At 44.5% G+C, this 17,489-nt stretch overlaps 1 protein-coding gene across 2 annotated transcripts in view; it reads right to left on the reverse strand.

Moving 5' to 3' along the window:
• Nucleotides 1-1,224: 1,224 nt before the first annotated feature.
• The window catches only part of armh1 (armadillo like helical domain containing 1), an 81,103-nt gene continuing 64,838 nt past the window's right edge, over nucleotides 1,225-17,489 (reverse strand). For both annotated transcript variants that reach the window (XM_038794227.1, XM_038794228.1), the window contains exons 10-12: nucleotides 3,517-3,594; nucleotides 1,806-1,887; nucleotides 1,225-1,705 (exon numbers count right to left, since the gene is read on the reverse strand). In XM_038794227.1, the coding sequence (XP_038650155.1) occupies nucleotides 1,689-1,705; nucleotides 1,806-1,887; nucleotides 3,517-3,594 (177 nt within the window). In that variant the 3' untranslated portion in view covers nucleotides 1,225-1,688. The remainder of the gene's footprint in view (nucleotides 1,706-1,805; nucleotides 1,888-3,516; nucleotides 3,595-17,489) is intronic.

Consider the following 17,489-nt stretch of genomic DNA (forward strand, 5'->3'; position numbering starts at 1 on the left):
AGCTCAGGCCTTTAGCCTCACTCTGTACTTCCACTCCGTGTGAGTAAAACCTGTCTCTTTTAAGAGAGATTAAAGATTCACACAAGTTGCAGTTGCTAAGTCAGTGTGGAAGAGAAGATAATGTGAGGATTAGTTGGCCGATTAGAGAATACATTAATATTAGTTGCTATTAAAGAAAAGGCATGCTATGCATAATGGGAATGCTTGACTATATTTTAACACTGCTTCTGAACAAAACTTAGAAGGTCGGATAATGTAAACAAAATACTGCTTAATATTTTGTATTTGGCCTTATTTGATAACACGTTGTTCTCCCGAAGGACAACAAAATGTGTACGAAAGTTGTTTTTAGCCAAGGGCAAGAACATACGTATTTCATCTTACGCATGTTCCCAAGGTTTATTTAAAATAAACATGGTCAGTCAGGTGCTGTTTTCTTTAGAGTTGTTTATTTCACACCATAAAGATAATGGTTTTCTTTTATATAATTCAGAGTACTGTGGATGGCTATTTAGCCTACTGCAGCCCTCTCCATTATATTGTGTCAAATAAAAATTCCTGAAACAAAGTTCGAAGCTTTTGTCTATTATTATTTCCACGACAGTCACCTGCTTGCTTTCCTTCAAAATAGTGTCAATGGTTATTTTTAATTGTCATCTGAGAGAACAAAAGTCTCATCTAAAAGAGGGCATCTCTGACAGTACTGCATTTGAAAGTTAGCCTAAATATTGTGCTCAAGTTTCTGGGATGAAAGTTGAACCCACAAATGAATGCTGCAAGTTATACCTGAGTTACATCAGTAATTCCAAGTCACTGCTGTAATTTAGGAACAATCTTAACTCGAGCACCCATCCCTCAAAGCATGAATTCAGCAATTCCCTCCACTCTGGGATAACCCAAGCGCGTATTTTTCTGTCTTCCAACCAATTTCATATACCCAGTATTCACCCTGAATTTACGTGAACAAGAGCTTGGATAGAACATAAAGGTCAGCGACAGAAAGGTAAGTTTCCAACGCACATTAATGAGGAGCCACAGGGATCAGGAGTGCTCTTGGCTCTGCAACAATACTACAAGCCACTGCTGGCGCAGGCTTGCTCCAAACTCCCTCTAGCATGTGCTTCACCCAATTAGAATCCCCAGCTCACCATTTTCCAGCAAGGAACCATTACCCAGCCAGACTTAGCTTAAAAAAAGTATGGATGCAATATTTTCTTACAATTGTAGAGGTTAGAAACAATATTTATTAACAGTTACACATTTTAAAATATTTTTAACAGGTTGAAAGACAGGAACCATGGGAAAGTTAACAGTGATGCCAAATATGATATTTTTTACCTTTTATCTAAAGTTGTTCATACAGATGAATATAAGTTACATAAATAACCATAAGATATTGAATTTTGGTCATTCTGTTGGTTACAGCGTTAGCATTAAATCTATGGTGCAAATTTTAATTGTTAAAATCAGCTCAACTACAGCAGCATGGTAGATGTAAGCTTGATCCATTAATGGTTAGAATGAATTTCCACTGTTTTAAGATAGAATGGGCAAGACATTGAGATAATTCAAACACTATTTTGAAGTCTATTCAAAAATATAATTAATTCATAAAAATGTTGCATTGATTTTTTTCATTTTTATTTGTTTATGTAATTTCTTGTAATGTGGCAACAGGAATTTGAGATTCATTCTGGTATTTCAACTGTTGGGGTAAAACATAATAGATTATTACATGAATAATTGGTTCAACTGATAAAATGTGTATTTCTTTTGTTTAGGACAAAGTATTAATCCTGACTTACTTCCTGGAATATTGATTTTGTTGCTAATCAAAACAGCAGCTTGGACCGGGTCCATATTCAAATACAAACTCTCTGGATTCATCTGTATTTGTTTAAAGGATACATATATAAGTTCAAGACAACAAGTTATTACACATTTCACTCCTGCTCACAGCTACCTATTTTCCCTGCCCTATTAAGGTTGCTTTCTGTATTTCATGTGTGGAATAAAAATGTAAATTTCATTTTTAGATCAAAGATTGGGGCTGGATTCTCTGTTATTGGGACTATGTCCCTATGCTGGCGTCAAAACTGTGGCCTTTTACACCAGAAAAACTGGCATGAAAGGGCCACATATTCCTAGTCCTGCAGGGGGTTAGCAGGGACCCGGCATAAATCTAGCTAAGTCCGCAGCTGCCACGCCAGTATCCCGACTGGCTGGACCACATTAGATCCACGCCGTTAGGACTTCGGCCGGTCGGGGGCAGAGAATGGCGGAGAGGGCCGCCAGCAATGGCCCTGGTAGGTGCTAGGTGGAGCAGCGTACTCTTTTCGGGACCTGCAGAATCGGGGAACCGGCGCCGGTCTCGATTCCGTGGGGGAAATGGATTCTTCGCCCCGGCGCTGGCCGTGATTTTGGCGTCAGGGTGTTTTTTTTCTACATTTCCGCTTGTATCAAAAGAACCTAAGCCTGATACTTTGTTGACTCATGTTTTCAACACAGATTCTAGCAGAGGTCACTGGAAACCAATTAGGCCTAAAAATCCCCCTTCCCATTCTATGACCCTGTTACGATGAACTAATTTTTTTTTTTTAAATTTAGATTACCAAATTATTTTTTCTATTAAGGGGCAATTTAGCATGGCCAATCCACCTACTCTGCACATTTTTTTTTGGGTTGTGGGGGCGAAACCCACGCAGACACGGGGAGAATGTGCAAACTCCACAGGGACAGTGACCCAGAGCCGGGATCGAACCTGGGACCTCAGCGCCGTGAGGCGGTTGTGCTAACCACTAGGCCACCGTGCTGCCCACGATGAACTAATTTAACAAAGACCAGATTAAATGTAGGATCTTCTCTGGGTCAGTACTGCAACACTTGTTAGCTCCACTGTATCAAGGGTGCTAAATAAAGATTTTTAAATGGGAGGAAAAATTTTAAAAGGCAAGTAATCAAAGTAAGTAACTAGTCCCATTCCCTACCAAAGATGGTGCCTCAGTGGTTAGCACAGCTGCCTCACAGTGCCAGGGACCCGGGTTCAATTCCGACCTAGGGTGACTGTGTGGAGTTTGTATATTCTTTCTGACTCTGCATGGGTTTCCTCCGGGTGCTCCGGTTTTCTCCCACAGTCCAAACATGTGCAGGTTAGGTGGGTTGGCCATGCTAAATTGCCCCTTAGTGTCTAGGGATGTATAGGTTAGGTTAAGGGGTTATACGAATGGGATGGGGAAGTGGCCTTGGGTGGAGTGCTCTTTCAGAGGGTCAGTGCAGACTCAATGGGCTGAATGGGATTCTATGATTCTATATTCCAACATAACATTTATTACAAATTGTTTTGATATCATATTTTCTATATAGAATTATATATCAGCGTACTGAATTGCAATATATTGTTCTATACTTTAGAAAAAGGCCAATTCTAAAATGTTCAAAACAAAAACTTGAAAAAAATGCACTTCCATTTGCTATTAGTGTCACACATTACTATAATTAAGATGATTAAAGAATTACCATATACAATTCGTAAAGTGTTTCTCCCATGGCTTTTCGTACATTTTCTTCTACAACTGGAAATGTACGAATAAAGTGCTGAAATTGAAGATGTATAGTTTTTAATTCTCTTTTAGTAAACAAAACATGACTAATCACTTGGTAGAATAGAATTCGAGTATTCCTAAAAATAAGAGACATGTTGTCAAAGCTTTTTATCATGCACTCATCAGGACAAGATTGCAAGAATCCTAAATCTCAAAGGGAACAACAATTTATACTGCACTGTGTCTCACATTGACCCCAAATTCCCCTCTCCCCACGGAGCCCCTCAGTCCGAGCTGCCTCACGGAAATGTCCTCTGTGCTCTTTCGCACGGCACGGAGGTATTTCCTGGATGGGCTGCTGCTGCACACCTTTTGTTTCTTGCTGTCACCCAGACAAGCTTTGCCTTCTGGCAGCGGAGGACCCCAGTGGAGGTCCTTCTATGGAGAAGTCCTCCCCCTTAACATTGGGGACCTGGGTAGAGGGTGTTGCATAAAGGAGTTCCAGACGACCGTGGCTGCATTGATTCACCACATCCCAAGATGCCTGCCTTTTTGCGGCCTTGTCGGTCATGGACCATGCATTAAAATGCACCCTCTTTTTAGTTTGTTACAGTTTTATTTGCACTTCTGCCTGACGCTCCTGATCTACACACACCCAGTGCAGAGAGGGCAAGGAAGGAGGACCTCCTTGTGAACCTGCTACTGTGCTTGGCTAAGTTTAGCATCTACAGGTCCAGGAAGTGGGCAACCAAGGGGGTCATCTGACCAGACTGTCTGCTCCTCTACCACAGCTACATTCATGGCCGGGTGCCCTAGAGAGGGAGCATGCGATGTCCACTGGATCCATGGAAGCCGTCCATGTCCACTTGGCACTGCAGGGCCTGGGTGCCTATTGACCCTTTTAATCACATTTTAGTTTGATGTTTTTTCATTTGTGATTTATTTTCTGTTTAAGGTAGTGTCCCCCTAAGGGGCTGCAACTTTTCACTTTGTTCCTCACTTCTTTTAATTTAGTTTATTGGTTTTCAAACAAATTAGTTGAACTGCTATAGGCCATGCGGTGTTGTAAGGATTCTAACTCAGCAACAGTAAAGGAACAGCAATATAGTTCCAGGTGACAGTGCTATGGCTGAAGAGGTATAGAATATAAAAGACCAAAGGTAATTATTAACCAAAACTGACACGTGAGTGTAATACTGAGATGGTAAATCAAGACCATTTTCCTCAGCTGGAAAAAGAAAGACATGAATTTATATATTGCTCTTCATGGCTACCAAGCATCGCAAAGTTCTTTGCAGCCAATTAATTACTTTTGCAGTGTATTCGCTTGTAGGAAATGCGGCTGCCAATTTGTGCCTTGCATGTTTACACAAACACTGAGATGATGGCTAAATATTCTGATTTTCTGGTGCTAATTGTGAGATAAAGGTTAGCCAGGACGGCAGAAATCATTTTTCTGCTCTTCCTTGAAATAATGCCATGGGATCTTTAACACCTACAAGGGCCATCAGGGCTGTGATTTACCTGCTCCCGCAAAAGACTGAGCCCCCGACAGAGAAGCACTCCCACAGTAGTGCAATGCAGTGCCAGCCTTGATGTTTATGCTCAAGTTATGGAGTGGTATTTAAACCTGGACCACGTGATTCAGGTGAGAATGCTACCATAGAAGTAACAGATCCAAAGACACCAATTGATGAGCATAATATTTCTGTTGGCTGATATTATCACTCACCAACATGACCAAAAATGAATAACTAGGTCATTTATCCAATTGACCCTGATTTTATGCTCCCAGTAGCACTAAACACTGAGGCTTTTGCCACTGAGGGTCGCAATGGACTGCAACTTCCAATGTACACATATATACAGATTTGTGTCAAATAACACACATTGTAGGGCAGGATAATCCACTCCAAAGCAGCCCTCTGCTGGTGGACTAGCCAAGCTGCTCTGCAAAGCATTTGGGGTGGGATTCTCCGTCCTGCCGCACCAATTTTCTGGTGCGGCCCGCCGGCAGCGGGATTCTCCGCCCCGCCAGCCGGCCAATGGGATTTCCAATTGTGGCAGCTCCACACTGTTGGGAAATCCCCGGGCATGGTTGCGCTGCCTGCGCAATAATAATAATCTTTATTATTGTCTCAAGTAGGCTTACGTTAACACTGCAATTAAGTTACTGTGAAAAGCCCCTCGTTGCCACGTTCCAGTGCCTGTTCGGGTACACGGAGGGAGAATTCAGAATGTCCAATTCACCAAACAAGCACGTCTTTTGGCACTTATGAGAGGAAACCCACACAGACACGGGGAGAATGTGCAGACTCCGCACGGACAAGTGGGAATCGAACTTGGGACCCTGGCGTTGTGAAGCAACAGTGCTAACCACTGTGCTACTGTGCTGCCCATGCACAGAGAATCCCACCAGCGGAGAATCTAGTCCCTGATTTTTGGGGGTTATTTGCCCTTTTAAGAGCTGATACAGCAAGCACTGAGCCTTTCTGGAGACAGGATCCACTGTGAAAGACTCATTGGAAAGGGTGACAAGATTTACTATGGATAAAGTAGAGGATGTTTTGAAACAACTTTTAAAAACTTTTCCACTCTTTTCATGGTGAAAGATCATAAACAATTTGCTAAAATAACAATTTTATTCCGTGGAAGGATGATGCCAACATGTGTCAGGAGATAACAGCTCACAATGAATCACTTCAAAATTGAGATGGATAGTGTGACTCTTGATTTATACAACACAAAAATATTTCCATATATGATTGTCAGCTGGTTTAATTTTGTTAGCTTCCTGCAGTTTCATTACAATTTTACATACATTTTGGTCACAGCTGACGAGAGGCAGAGATCATTGGTACGATTGTCTGGCCTCGTTGCGCTCTTGCTCAAACATAACAAGGCTGGTGAATAGCGAGTGAGGCCAAAAACAAGATCTCACCACTTACCGCCATTTCCATAAAATTAATGAGAACGACCCTATGTCCAATGGCCTCCCATCATGCATTGGCCTCCTCAGCAAATGCTCACATTGGTGCCAATTAGTACTTCTTTAGAAAAACGTGGACCTGGCGGAAGGGCTTCCGTGGGGAGCCATCAGTGGCGTGCAGAGGTCTGGTGATGGCCGGGGCAAATCTTGATTGTATGCCCCAAAGCCCCACGTAAATATTTCATTAAATATCACCAAAAAACCTATAGAAAACGTAGTTGCACCCATTCTAGAGCTATTCACGGACCTCTTTATCTTTAGAACATAGAACGATACAGCGCAGTACAGGCCCTTCGGCCCTCGATGTTGCACCGACATGGAAAAAAACTAAAGGCCATCTAACCTACACTATGCTATTATCATCCATATGCTTATCCAATAAACTTTTAAATGCCCTCAATGTTGGCGAGTTCACTACTGTTGCAGGTAGGGCATTCCACGGCCTCACCACTCTTTGCGTAAAAAACCTACCTCTGACGTCTGTCCTATATCTATTACCCCTCAATTTAAGGCTATGTCCCCTCGTGTTAGCCACCTCCATCCGCGGGAGAAGGCTCTCACTGTCCACCCTATCTAACCCTCTGATCATTTTGTATGCCTCTATTAAGTCACCTTTTAACCTTCTTCTCTCTAACGAAAACAACCTCAAGTCCATCAGCCTTTCCTCATAAGATTTTCCCTCCATACCAGGTAACATCCTGGTAAATCTCCTCTGCACCCGTTCCAAAGCTTCCACGTCCTTCCTATAATGAGGCGACCAGAACTGTGCGCAATACTCCAAATGCGGCCATACTAGAGTTTTGTACAACTGCAACATGACCTCATGGCTCCGGAACTCAATCCCTCTACCAATAAAGGCCAACACACCATAGGCCTTCTTCACAACCCTATCAACCTGGGTGGCAACTTTCAGGGATCTATGTACATGGACACCGAGATCCCTCTGCTCATCCACACTACCAAGAATTTTACCATTAGCCAAATATTCCGCATTCCTGTTATTCTTTCCAAAGTGAATCACCTCACACTTCTCCACATTAAACTCCATTTGCCACCTCTCAGCCCAGCTCTGCAGCTTATCTATGTCCCTCTGTAACCTGCAACATCCTTCCGCACTGTCTACAACTCCACCGACTTTAGTGTCGTCTGCAAATTTACTCACCCATCCTTCTGCGCCCTCCTCTAGGTCATTTATAAAAATGACAAACAGCAACGGCCCCAGAACAGATCCTTGTGGTACGCCACTCGTAACTGAACTCCATTCTGAACATTTCCCATCAACTACCACTCTCTGTCTTCTTTCAACTAGCCAATCTCTAAATCACCCTCAATCCCCAGCCTCCGTATTTTCTGCAATAGCCGACCGTGGGGAACCTTATCAAACGCTTTACTGAAATCCATATACACCACATCAACTGCTCTACCCTCGTCTACCTGTTCAGTCACCTTCTCAAAGAACTCGATAAGGTTTGTGAGGCATGACCTACCCTTCACAAAACCATGCTGACTATCCCTAATCATATTATTCCTATCTAGATGATTATAAATCGTGACAATAAGCGATTTTAATTTTCATTTCATTTCATGTGAGGTTGTTGACGGATGAGTAGGTGCGTGAGCTGGTGAGGACTGCCATCCGGTGGTATGTGGAACTCAACGATACAGGGGAGGTTAAGGCCGCCACGCTGCGGGAGGCACTGAATGCAGTGAAGAGGGAGTTTATTTCAATCCGGCGCACAGGGAAAAGGTGGAACGAGCAGAGATGGCAAGGTTGGTGGAAGAGAGATTCTGAGGGTGGATAGGAGGTATTCGGAGGCCCTAGAGGCAGGGTTGTTGAAGGAGAGGCAGAGGCCCCAGATGGAGTTTGGGCTGGTGTCTACGATGAAGGCGGAAGGGCCATTGTGGAGGACCAGGGGGACAATGAACGAGTACGGGGGGAATACGAGCAGGATGCTGGCTCGCCAACGTAGGAAGTAGGAGATGGTGAGGGAGATGAGAAGAGTGAAGGACAGGACGGCAAGGTTGGTACTGGACTCGGCAGGGGTGAATGGGGTGTTTGAGGAGTTTTATAGGAAGCTATATGAGTCGGAGCCCCCGGCAGTGGGGTTACTTAGCGTGATTATGATGTTCCTGGAGGGGCAGAAAGTGGAAGTGACAGTGGCAATGGATGCAGAGAAGGCTTTTGACCGAGTGATTTGAGAATATCCATGGGAGGTGTTGGGACGGTTTGGGTTTCGGCAAAGGGTTTGTGGATTGGGTCCGGTTGCTGTATAAAGCGCTGGTAGCAAGTGTGTAGACGGACTGGGTGCGTTCGTGATGTTTTGGGTCGCACCTTGGGACAAGGCAGGGGTGTCCGCTTTCCCCATTGCTTTTTGCCCTGGCAATAGAGCCATTGGCAATGGCGTTTAGAGGGGTTGGAAAGCGATGGTGTGGGAATTCGAGCACAGGGTTTCACTGTATGTGAACGACCTGTTGCTATATATTTCAGACCTATTGGGTGGCATTGGCAGAATTATGGGGATCTTGGAGGACTTTGGCTGGTTTTCCAGATATAAGTTCCCAATTGAGACCAGAGGGCAGGAGAGCAGGTTGGGGATGCTGCCATGCAAGGTGCTTGGGGTGCATTTCAGGTACTTGGGCATTCAAGTGTCGCGGGGGTGGGCACAGCTGCATAAGTTAAATTTGGCTCGGATGGTGGAGCAGATGATGGGGGATTTTAAGCGGTGGGTTGTCCTGCCATTGTCATTGGCGGGGCGGGTACAGACAGTGAAGATGAAGGTGCTGCCAAGCTTCTTGTTTGTATTTCAGAACCTCCCGATCTTCGTTCCAAAGTCATTTTTTTAAAAGTTCAATGCGTTGATTTCAGGGTTTGTGGGCCTAGAGTGAGCCCGTGGGTCAAGAGGGTATTTTTGGAGCTGGGGCGAGGAGGGGGAGGATTGGCATTACAGGTATATAATGTAATGCATGGTAGCATAGTGGTTAGCACTCTAGCTTAACAGGGCCAGGGTCCCAGGTTCACTGTCTGTGCGGATCCGGTCTGCATGTTCTCCCCGTGTCTGTATGGGTATCCTCCAGGTGCTCCGCTTTCCTCCCACAAGTCACGAAAGACATGCTGTTAGGTGAATTGGACATTCTGAATTCTCCCTCTGTGTACCCGAACAGGCGCTGAAATGTGACGACTAGGGGCTTTTCACAGTAAGTTCATTGCAGTGTTAATGTAAGCCTACTTGTGACGATAAAGATTATTTTAAAACGGCAGGGATTTGGGTGAGTGACCTGGTGGAATTCCTGAGATTGGAAAGATCAAGTTTGTCTTGAGAGGGTCAGTTGATGGGTCCACCTGGAGGTGGAAGCCGGTCATTGACTTTTTAAAATAAATTTAGAGTACCAATTCATTTTTCCAATTTAAGGGGCAATTTAGCGTGGCAAATCCACCTAAACTGCACATCTTTGGGTTGTGGGGGCGAAACCCATGCAAATACAGGGAGAATGTGCAAACTCCACATGGATAGTGACCCAGAGCCGGGATTGAACCTGGGACCTCGGCACCATGAGGCAACAGTGCTAACCACTGCCCCACTGTGCTGCCCAGTTCACCGGCTTCTGTAAGGAGGATTGAGATGTTAGCAGAGGAGAAAGGGGCGGGAGGGAGGGATAAGGGGGTTAAAATGGGGAAGGCAGGACAGGAGGAGGGGAAGGAGGAAAGAGGGGTGTGTGTGCGGGTTATTTCCCCGCGTGTGCATGTGTTTAGCCCCTACAACCCAAAGATGTGTAGAGTAGGTGGATTGGCCTCACTAAATTGCCCCTTAATTGGAAAAATATAATTGGGTATTCTAAATTTTAAAAAATAATAAAATGTTTAACGCAAAACATTTATTAACAAAAATTATTTTATAAATACAAAACTTTGAAACGAGTTAACATTTAACTTTATCACCTTAACAATGACATAAAACTACCTCAACTTTTACTAATTTCTTGCAATAAAATATATTTTCTCACTTAAACGCAATGGCTCCATCTATTTATAAAAGGGAGGGAGGGAGGGAAAAGGGGTGGGAGGCAAGGATTTTGACAATTGTTAATTGACAAGCTCAACATCCGAAAGCAGCAGCTGATGAAGTGCAGTATCCTGGCACACATCTCCTCTGACATCATTTCGAGATGTCCTTTGGCAGTACATCCTAAGAGGTGGGTGATTGATTCGCTGCAATGCATGTCTGACAGATAGTCCACATTAGCTTACAGGAGACTTGCATATATCATCCAAGGCATTAAACGTTGTTAAACCATTTGAAGTAACCACTGAGGCTTCTAAGGATGAACATTACATCAGCGAGATTCGTAAACAACTTGGTTTAAAATACATTGCAAAATCCAAATATATTTTAGCTGTGAATCAGCTGGGAGGCTAGCCATACTAACATTAATGCCCTTGAAGGAATCAATAACACCAGTATGGCGGCCACTGTCGTGTTAGGTACACTGGTCTAACACTGGCTGCAACTGGATGCAGATTAGATCAGAAAGATACTCCAGACCTTGAAGTTAGTTCAATCAGGTTTATTGAACTAATAGCACAGTTAGCACATTTCTCTGTGAGTTCAACTCTCTGCTAACTTAAGTCTGGTTACTCTGTCTGACTGAACCAGACTAGCTGTTAGCCACGTGGTCGAGGTGTGAGATTGTAACAACACCCTTGACTGACTCTCTAGATGTTCATCAGTGGAAAGAGGTGGAGTGTGAGTGCCTCGTGTCTTTTATAGTCAGATCCCACCCCTGAGTGTCCTGCCTGCTCATTGGTCATGTCCTGTTCTCTGTGTCCATTAGCTGCTTGTCTATATATCATTATGTGTGTGCCTGCATATGATGACATCTCCCCTTTTTTTAAGTTTGGATGACATATGTGAGCGTATTTACAAGAATAGGCCAATATTAACATATATACATGCAGTGGATGTGAACATATGTATATGTGAAAACAGCTGTCTAATGCGCAAACACAGAACATAGCAAACAGAACAAATGTTCATAAGCCCAGTCTCTGTGGCTTGCGTCTGATCCTGTTCGACCGCCGAGAGGTGGTGGTGGGGACAACAGCGCCTTGATGGGTGGGATTGAAGCCTGACTGGTGGTGCAGACCTGCACAAGGCTGCATAGTGTCCAGGCTTCCCGCAGCTTACACATCGCCTGCCTCTTGCACGGCAGTGCACCTTTAAGTGGGCGTTGCCACAGTTCTTGCACGTCATGACGTCAGCGTCGTGACGCGGTGTACGTCGTCGCACATGCGCAGTGCGGTCAGCAGGCGTCTGCACCTGCGCAGTGTGGGTGTCGGCCGCTTCGTTATCCCATTCGCATCACGCATGCGTGGGGCTCCGGGAAAAGCGCACGAGATGGCCGCTGTCTTCAATGTGAGGGGCTGCATCCAGGAGATGGCATGCACACTCACTGCCTCGTGGGAGGAATTTGTATTGGGAATACCGATTTTTTGCATGCTCATGCACTGTACATGTTTCAATCGCGACTGGCAGGGTCATATGCTTGATTTTTAAGAGCTGCTCTCTCAGAGGATCAGAGTGAACTCCAAACACTATTTGGTCTCTGATCATGGAGTCAGCAATATCACCAAAGTTGCAGGACTGCGCTAGCAGGCGGAGGTTAGTTAAGAAAGCATTGAAACATTCATCTTTACCTTGAAGACGTTGTTTGAATATGTAGTGCTCAAAGATTTAATTGGTGTCCACTTCACAGTGACTATCAAACTTGTCCAGGATGGTCTGAAACTTTGTCTTGTCCTGGTCTTCAGTGAAGTTAAATGAGTTGAAGAGTTCGATGGCTTGATCACCCACTGTTGAGAGGAGAACCACGATCTTTCTTGCATTAGACGCACACTCGAGGTCTGAGGCTTCGATGTACAGCAGAAACTTTTGCTTGAATATCCGCCAGTTTGCACTGAGATTGGCGGAGGTCCTGAGCTGGTGAGGAGCCTGAATCGTCTCCATGGTGCCGGGATACATTTGCTGGTCGTCACAGAATGGACTGAGGTAAGCCACCTTAAATTAGTAGTCTCCTAGTATTATGTCGTGTTCGGTAAACTGGTCTAACACTGGCTGCAACTGGATGCAGATTAGATCAGACAGATACTTCAGACCTTGAAGTTAGTTCAATCAGGTTTATTGAACTATTAGCACAGTTAGCACAGGTCTCTGTGAGTTTGACTCTCTGCTAACTTAAGTCTGGTTACTCTGTCTGACTGAACCAGACTAGCTGTTAGCCACGTGGTAGAGTTGTGAGATTGTAAAAACACCCTTGACTGACTCTCTAGATGTTAATCAGTGGAAAGAGACAGATCCCACCCCTGAGTGTCCTGCCTGCTTATTGATCATGTCCAGTTCTCTGTGTCCATTAGCTGCTTGTCTGTATATCATTATGTGAGTGTGCCTGCATATCATGACAGCCATGATCATCTGAAACCAACTCCACTAGGCTGCCCATATGTTCAGGATGTCAAAGTTCCACCTGTCAAAGCAAATCTTCTTCACCCAGCTCAAGGAAGGATCCCGAACAAGAGGAGGACAAAGGAAATTCTTCAAAACACCTCATAGGCTTCAAGAAATGGAACATAGACGTCAATGCTGGAACTCTCAGAAGAGGCCTACTTGGAGGAACCTCCTGATTGAAGGGTCACAATTCTTCGAGAACACCCGATACTAAGAGGAAGCCCGGAAAATGAGCCTGAGAAAGGAATACCTGCATCTTCGCGTCCGAGGACTGATGCCACATTTTAAAACTCCTGTCAAATGAGTGATTGAAGATGCGGTTTTAGGATCAGGCTCATGAGCCACTCATGGACCCACAGAATCCGTGATCAGTAAAACTGGATATCATTAACCTAAAACATTAACCTACCAAAAAAGTCTCCCGATGTCTGCTGCCTCTGCTCGACTGAAAAAATTCAGCGAAAATAAATAGGTGTAAAAGCTCACCAAAAGTCCAGGTAAGTGACCCAAGATAGCGCTGCAGCTCATAGAACATAGAACATAAAACAGTACAGCACAGAACACGCCCTTCGGCCCTCGATGTTGTGCCGAGCAATGATCACCCTACTCAAACCCACGTATCCACCCTATACCCGTAACCCAACAATCCCCCCCCCCCCCCCCCAACCTTACTTTTTAGGACACTACGGGCAATTTAGCATGGCCAATCCACCTAACCCGCACATCTTTGGAGCTCGATTTTTCATTCAGTAGCGCAGGACTTCAAGCAGACAAAACAAAAAGGTTCGGGAGTTTAAACATTGCACACTTCAAGTGTGCATGTCTGAACGCCTGCACTTCCAGGCTGTCACACCAGTGACTTAAGTCGCGAATGACGCAGTAAGTTGTGGACCATTGATACATTTCCTAGCACCTCAGAGGAGCAATCATAAAAGTATAACGCAGAGTATTCAAAGGTGAATGACCAAAAGCTTGGTCAAAGAGGTAGATTTTAAAAGTGTCTTAAAGCAGGAAAGTGAGGAAGGGCAGTGGTATGGTGTACAGATGGAATTCAGAGTTTAGGACCTAAGCAACTGAAAGCATGGCCCACCAATGTCAAAGCATTTATAATTGGGAGTGCACAAGAGACCAAAAATAAAGAAGCACAGATATCTCAGAAAGTTGTGGAGTTGCGGGAGATTACAGAGAGGGGCAAGTTAATGGAGGAATTTGAAAACCAGGATGAGAATTTTAAAATCAAGATGTTGCTTGACTGGGAACCTATGTAGGTCAGCGAGCAAAGGGATGACAGGGGAATGCAACTTGCTGCAAATTAAGTCACTGTCAGAAGTTTTGGATGACCGTAAGTTTACAGCATGTACAATGTAGAAGACCAGCTCGGAGTGATTTGAAATAGTTGAGTCTAGAGGAAAGCACGGCATGATTGAGGATTTCGGCAGCAGATGAGCTCAGACGGGGCAATTGAGTGATGTTACAGAAGTGTTAATAGTTTAAGTAATGTTGCGAATATGATGTTGAAATCAAACGTGACACCATGGTTGTAAACAGACTAGCTTAATCTCAGATTGTTGCCAGGGAGAGTACAGAGTTATTAGCTCGGGAATAGGGTTTGGAGTGGGGTTCAAAAACAATAGCTTCAGTCTACCCAACATTTAATTGGAGCAAATGTTTGCTCATCCAGTTCTGGGTGTCGGATATACAGTCTGATAATTTAACAACAGTGGAGGAGTCGAGAGAGGTGGTGGTGAGGTAGAACTGGATGTCATCAGGGTACATGTGAAAATTAATACTGTCTTCAGATGATGTCGCCAAAAGGCAACATTTGGATGAGAAATAGAAGAAGGACAAAGATACATCCTTGGGGTCGCCAGAGGAGGTAACTGTGCAAGAGCAGGAAGAGAAAACACTGCAAGTGATCTCTGGTGTTTCTCTGTTTCGGTCCCAACAGCGTCGCCAATACTGTGGGTATTTCTATTTATCTTAGTGAACCACAAGCCTTCCCTTATATCAATCAAATGACCACACAACCAGTTAGTTATGTGGTGATATGCATCACTGTAAATACACAAGGGGTTAATGTAAATGCATTACGACTAAGTAAACACTAGAAGGAGCACCAGAGACATCATGACATGCAGACATACAGCTAATGAACACATAGAATAGGACATGACCAATGGGCAGTCATGTTGGTCGTTCTGGGTGAGTGTGCTTAACACTCAATTTGGCTCTGTTTCTTTACTTAGCTCTGGAGTCGGCAGGTGTCGTTAAGACACTGCCACAAGGTCAAGGTGAAGTTCAAAGCAATAAAACCATACACCAATTAGTAAGTCCAAACAACTGAGTTTATTATAATACAATTATAATAACTACCCATGCACACGCTAAAAGGATTCAACTTATTCCTACCGCTAAATAAACTAATACTTATCTCGAAGGAACTGCCGGGTCAGGGAACAAGGCCTCTTGCTCTGCTCTGGTCTGCAGACTTCAGGTTGGTATAAGTTAAAAGGGGTCAGGAGTGCCTATCTCTGGTAGCGATCGTTGTGAGGCACTTACTTGTTGGCGGCTGCTGTCCGAACCCTCTCCTCTCTCTCGTTCAAGGTCTTCTTGGCAAAAGCTGGTCGAGGTGCTGGTCCACAGAGGAGTGTTGGTCAAAGAGAGAGGAGGGCTGGAGGGCAGGATCAGAAGACTGAACCATGTGTGGGACCGGTCTTTTATAGGTCCCAGGGGATCCGCGCCCCTTTGGGCGGACTCCCTTACCTGTTTGGAATCGATTGGGTCTCTTCCCAATCGATATGTTTGAATCCCCCCAATACTGAGGCTGTTCCTTAGCTACTGGGCGGGACTTCAGGCTCTATGTTTTCGAACCTTGCTGGTGCCTGAGTGTCTGGTATCCTTTACAATGTTGCAGTTGCTTCCCCAATTGCGTCCATTGTCTCTGGAATCGTTCCATTAACATGCTAATTATCCCGGTGATTGCCTCATTAGTATGCAGAACGTTCGTTTCGGTGCTGTCTGCTTTCTTAGCAGACAGAATCCACACCTGCTTGGTGCAGCCTGCTGGGGCTGCAAACATTGTCCATTTTATCCTGTATGCTTTGTGTTCCTCCATTTTGTATTGAGGGAAATGGCCAACTTCGGTGGCTACAGTCAAGACACCCAGAGGTGACACTACCACAAGGGGGCATTATACAACCCATATATAAGGCCAGGGCACACATGCTCTGGCTCTTTCCACAGGCGACACTCAGAGAGTAGGAGAGGGGCAGATCAGAAGCATCACACCAACCACGTAGCTTAGAGCAGACTGGTTAGTTAGACTGAGTTACTATAGCAAGATTAGCAGGAGAGTCAAACTCATAGAGAACTGTGCTAATGGTTCAATAAATCACATTAAACTTACTTCAAAGTCTGGAGTATCTTTTGGTCAAAGCTGCATCAAGTTGCAGCCTGTGTTATCCCAGAGTACATAACACAAGTTATTTCAAAATATAGTTTATTTACATTCACAAGGGTTATCTCAACATGCAAACACAATATCTACTACGAGTTAAACTACACCTATCAGCTACAATAACCTATACTTAACTTCAGGGCAACCAGCACTGTGCAAATGGATAAGGCCTTTATCTGGATTTCACTTGGCTGAATCGAAGAAAGTAGCTCTGTCTCTGCTGGGCTCATCCATCAGGTAGCAATCGTTGGTCTTGAACTTGGCTGGCTGTTCCTGCTGCAATTGGGCTGGCACAGGCTGGATCCAAGAGAGACAGAACACATGGCTGTGCTCTCTTTTATCCCTCTGGGATTTTGCGCTCTTTGGGGCGGTCCTTAACCTTGGACCCAATAGTTCAACAGGGCTCTGATTACTCTCTTCGATTTCGGCCAATAAAGGGGCGGGTGCCTTGGTAGCTGGCCGAGTCCTTAGCGGTCATTGACCTTGGCAGTTGTGCTTCCTGAGTAAGGGGAGTGGCAGCGATCAGTCTGTGGCTGTACCGGTTGCTTGATTCGAGTTCTATTGCCCTGGGAAAATGGGCCATTAAAATGCAAACGAGCAGGGGTTTCGATCAGTTCTGGTTATCTGTGTTTTAGATACACATAGGCTGTGTATCTGTCTGAGTCCTGGGTTGGCCATCAATCCCATGGTCCTTTGCAGGTGGCCATCTTAGATGGTTACACTGGCTACAATTAGATAGCTGAGAATGGAACCACATGGGAGCAATCCCATTCAGCTTGATAACAGTGGAGAGTTGTTAGAGGGGGATAGTATGATCAATTGTATCAAAGGCTGCAGACATATGAAAAGGATTAATGTGATCAGGATTAATTGCTTGCATGAAGACTAAATGGTGACATGGATATGTTCGACTGAATGACAAAATTGTAGATTTATTTTACTTTGGAGCAGCATCATATGTGAGATATTGTACTGCTGGTTCGTTGCAGTATTTTTAAATA

Source organism: Scyliorhinus canicula, chromosome 4 (genome assembly GCF_902713615.1).
Source record: "Scyliorhinus canicula chromosome 4, sScyCan1.1, whole genome shotgun sequence".
NCBI lineage: Eukaryota > Metazoa > Chordata > Chondrichthyes > Carcharhiniformes > Scyliorhinidae > Scyliorhinus > Scyliorhinus canicula.